Source organism: Charadrius vociferus, unplaced genomic scaffold, assembly GCF_000708025.1.
Source record: "Charadrius vociferus isolate BGI_N301 unplaced genomic scaffold, ASM70802v2 scaffold1028, whole genome shotgun sequence".
NCBI lineage: Eukaryota > Metazoa > Chordata > Aves > Charadriiformes > Charadriidae > Charadrius > Charadrius vociferus.
Window position 1 is genome coordinate 24,849 of NW_009649564.1, and position 2,412 is coordinate 27,260.

General features: G+C 48.4%; 1 protein-coding gene across 1 annotated transcript in view; it reads right to left on the minus strand.

The window, feature by feature from the left end:
* Positions 1-2,412, minus strand: part of ZCCHC14 (zinc finger, CCHC domain containing 14) — a 53,616-nt gene that overhangs the window by 2,936 nt on the left and 48,268 nt on the right. The window contains exons 10-12 of the mRNA XM_009890032.1: positions 1,557-1,684; positions 1,032-1,166; positions 33-945 (exon numbers count right to left, since the gene is read on the minus strand). Coding sequence (XP_009888334.1) covers positions 33-945; positions 1,032-1,166; positions 1,557-1,684 — 1,176 coding nt within the window. The remainder of the gene's footprint in view (positions 1-32; positions 946-1,031; positions 1,167-1,556; positions 1,685-2,412) is intronic.

The window sequence follows — 2,412 nt, forward strand, 5'->3', positions numbered from 1 at the left end:
GTGTCGGGCCGTTGTTCCTGCTGCTGCTACTGCTGCTGCTGTAGAAGTTGTTCTCGGCAACAGATGAGAGTGTGGGGCTGGAGCTGGGCGCGGGGCAGCTGGGCAAATTCGCCATGGTTGCAAATGACGTGGAGGGGTGGCTGCTGGAGGAGGCTGCATTACTGTTTGCGCAGAAGCTGCCTTGCATTGGCGCCACTGGCACGCTGCTCATTGCAGAAAAGGCAACTTTGGTGTTGGCTGTGTACAGAGCAGTCCGGGGATTTATTATTGCAGGGGACACCGTTATTTGCATATTACTGGAGCAGGAAGTCTGTCCGGCAATGGCAGAATCAGTAGGAAGAGACGAAGACACCAGGAGTTTGATGGGTGGACGAGCCACGTGGAAGACTGTGCTGGATGTTACAGTGGCAGCAGTACTCGTTTCTACTATTAATCCTGGCTGCTGAGCTGTTTTTATCACTCTGTCCAGAGTCGAGGCATGTACGACTTTGGTTCGAGGACCAAAGTTAATCGTAGAGGTGGGTGAGCTGTTCTCAGCAGCCCCTGACAGCACTTGCAAGGGCTGGTGGGGAGAAGAGGCAGACATCACATCCACCACGGTATTTCCAAAACTCTTTTCCATTTTTATGCTGCCCCTAGGTCCAGGAGAAACTTTATTTCTTTCTTCTAAAGATAAAAGTGAATGCATAGACGATGAAAGTAGCTTCATGTCTGCATTGCCACGGTCTGATTTATGCACTGAATTTAGCATCCGAATGGGGGTGATATGAGTAGAGGCCGCTGACATCATTTGCATTGGCAGAGCGTGGTGGCTGGACGGATTGGAGCCGGCATCGTTTTGCACTGGTAAGACCTGAGCTGTGGGTCTGGCAGAGCTCGAAGTGAAATGATTCAGTAACATCACTGGCTTCTCCTTTTCCGAGCCGTCTAACTGAATCTCTAAACCTACGGACAGAAACATCTATAAATACAACTGCTTCACTTGACAAAGCTGGGCACCGCGGGCACCCTCTCTGCTTGGTTGTGCTTACGTCTCTCGTTCTCCTCGGCGCTGTCTGAGCTCTCTTCCCTTGTCTGGATCCCCATGGGGCTGGAAGAAGAGCTGGAAGAAGAGCTGCCCTCCCGGGGCAGTGGGTGGGCTGGCTGATCCACGTCCACTCGCAGCTCTGCGGATAAAGGGTGTGTGAGCCACCGGGGAACGCAAACAAGAGTGGTAACACCTACTTGACGGGACCCAATTACAACTGTTTCACGACACCACCGGTCATACAGCGATGCTCGAGATTTACAGAGATTCAAGAGGCTAGAGGCATAAGAGTTGCTGACTAGCACAGCTAGCCGTTCACATGGAAGCTGTCAAGAGGAAACTACTTTTTACTGCACTCCATATACACGGGAATCGGACTTTTTGATTGCTCCCTATTAAGCCGATGGCATTTTGGAAGATATAGCTTATGACAGGTTGGTGGGAAAGCAGTACAAGAATGAGCTTGCTCTTGTGGCAGGACATGTTCAGCTCTGAGAGCACATCAGTGTCCTCTGCTCCTCCTTCTTACCTGCAGCATGGTTGCCACGAATACTCTGGATAGGTCCTACATGCGTAGTCGGGGGAACCCTTGCCACACCGCTGCTGGTAACTGAGGAAGGTGTTGTGGGGTTTAGGCACCGTTTCTCTGATTTTTCTCTATAGGGTGATGGAAAAAGGTATGAAGAGACAAAAACTGGCTAAAGCACAACAACAGATGAATCAGTTTCTGAATGAAACCGAAGCACACAAAGCCCACTAAATAATCCACTAAAATGGTAGGTTAATTTCAAATGGAAACATTCGGAAATTACATCAATCTTGACCACAGCTTCTTGCCAGCAGTTACATTTGGACTATTTGCCATCTGATTACAATACTAATGCTCTTATTTGTAAAAGGTAAAACATTGCCAAATGGTGACTAAATTCTATCGCACATTACGCAAGCATGTCCCAGACCTAGCCATGCACACCAAAACCAAAGAGAAGCCAAATGCAGTCCAACGTTTTCATTTTGCAAACACATTCTGGAAAAACTAAGACTGATAAAAAATCCTGCCAGGGAGCTTTGATAAATGGGTATGGATTTGGATTTTTTAATTGCTTTTTAAGTAACTGCAGTAGCTTCAGAATAAACATTTCCCTCTAAGTGGAGATGTGAAAAATAGGACAATCTGTTGCGTCCATTTCCCCAAAGGGCTATAAATATTACACAGAGCACTGTCCTTCTTTATAGCACCTTCACCACGTACAGCTGTGATCTTCCTGAGACCAGGGGGACCTGCACAGCCCTGACTTTCAGTGGTTTGTCCCCACACAAAGTTAGAAGTCCAGATCCTGTAGGGGTATCATCTGGCAGCCCGCACCCCAGCTCCGGCCGTCAGC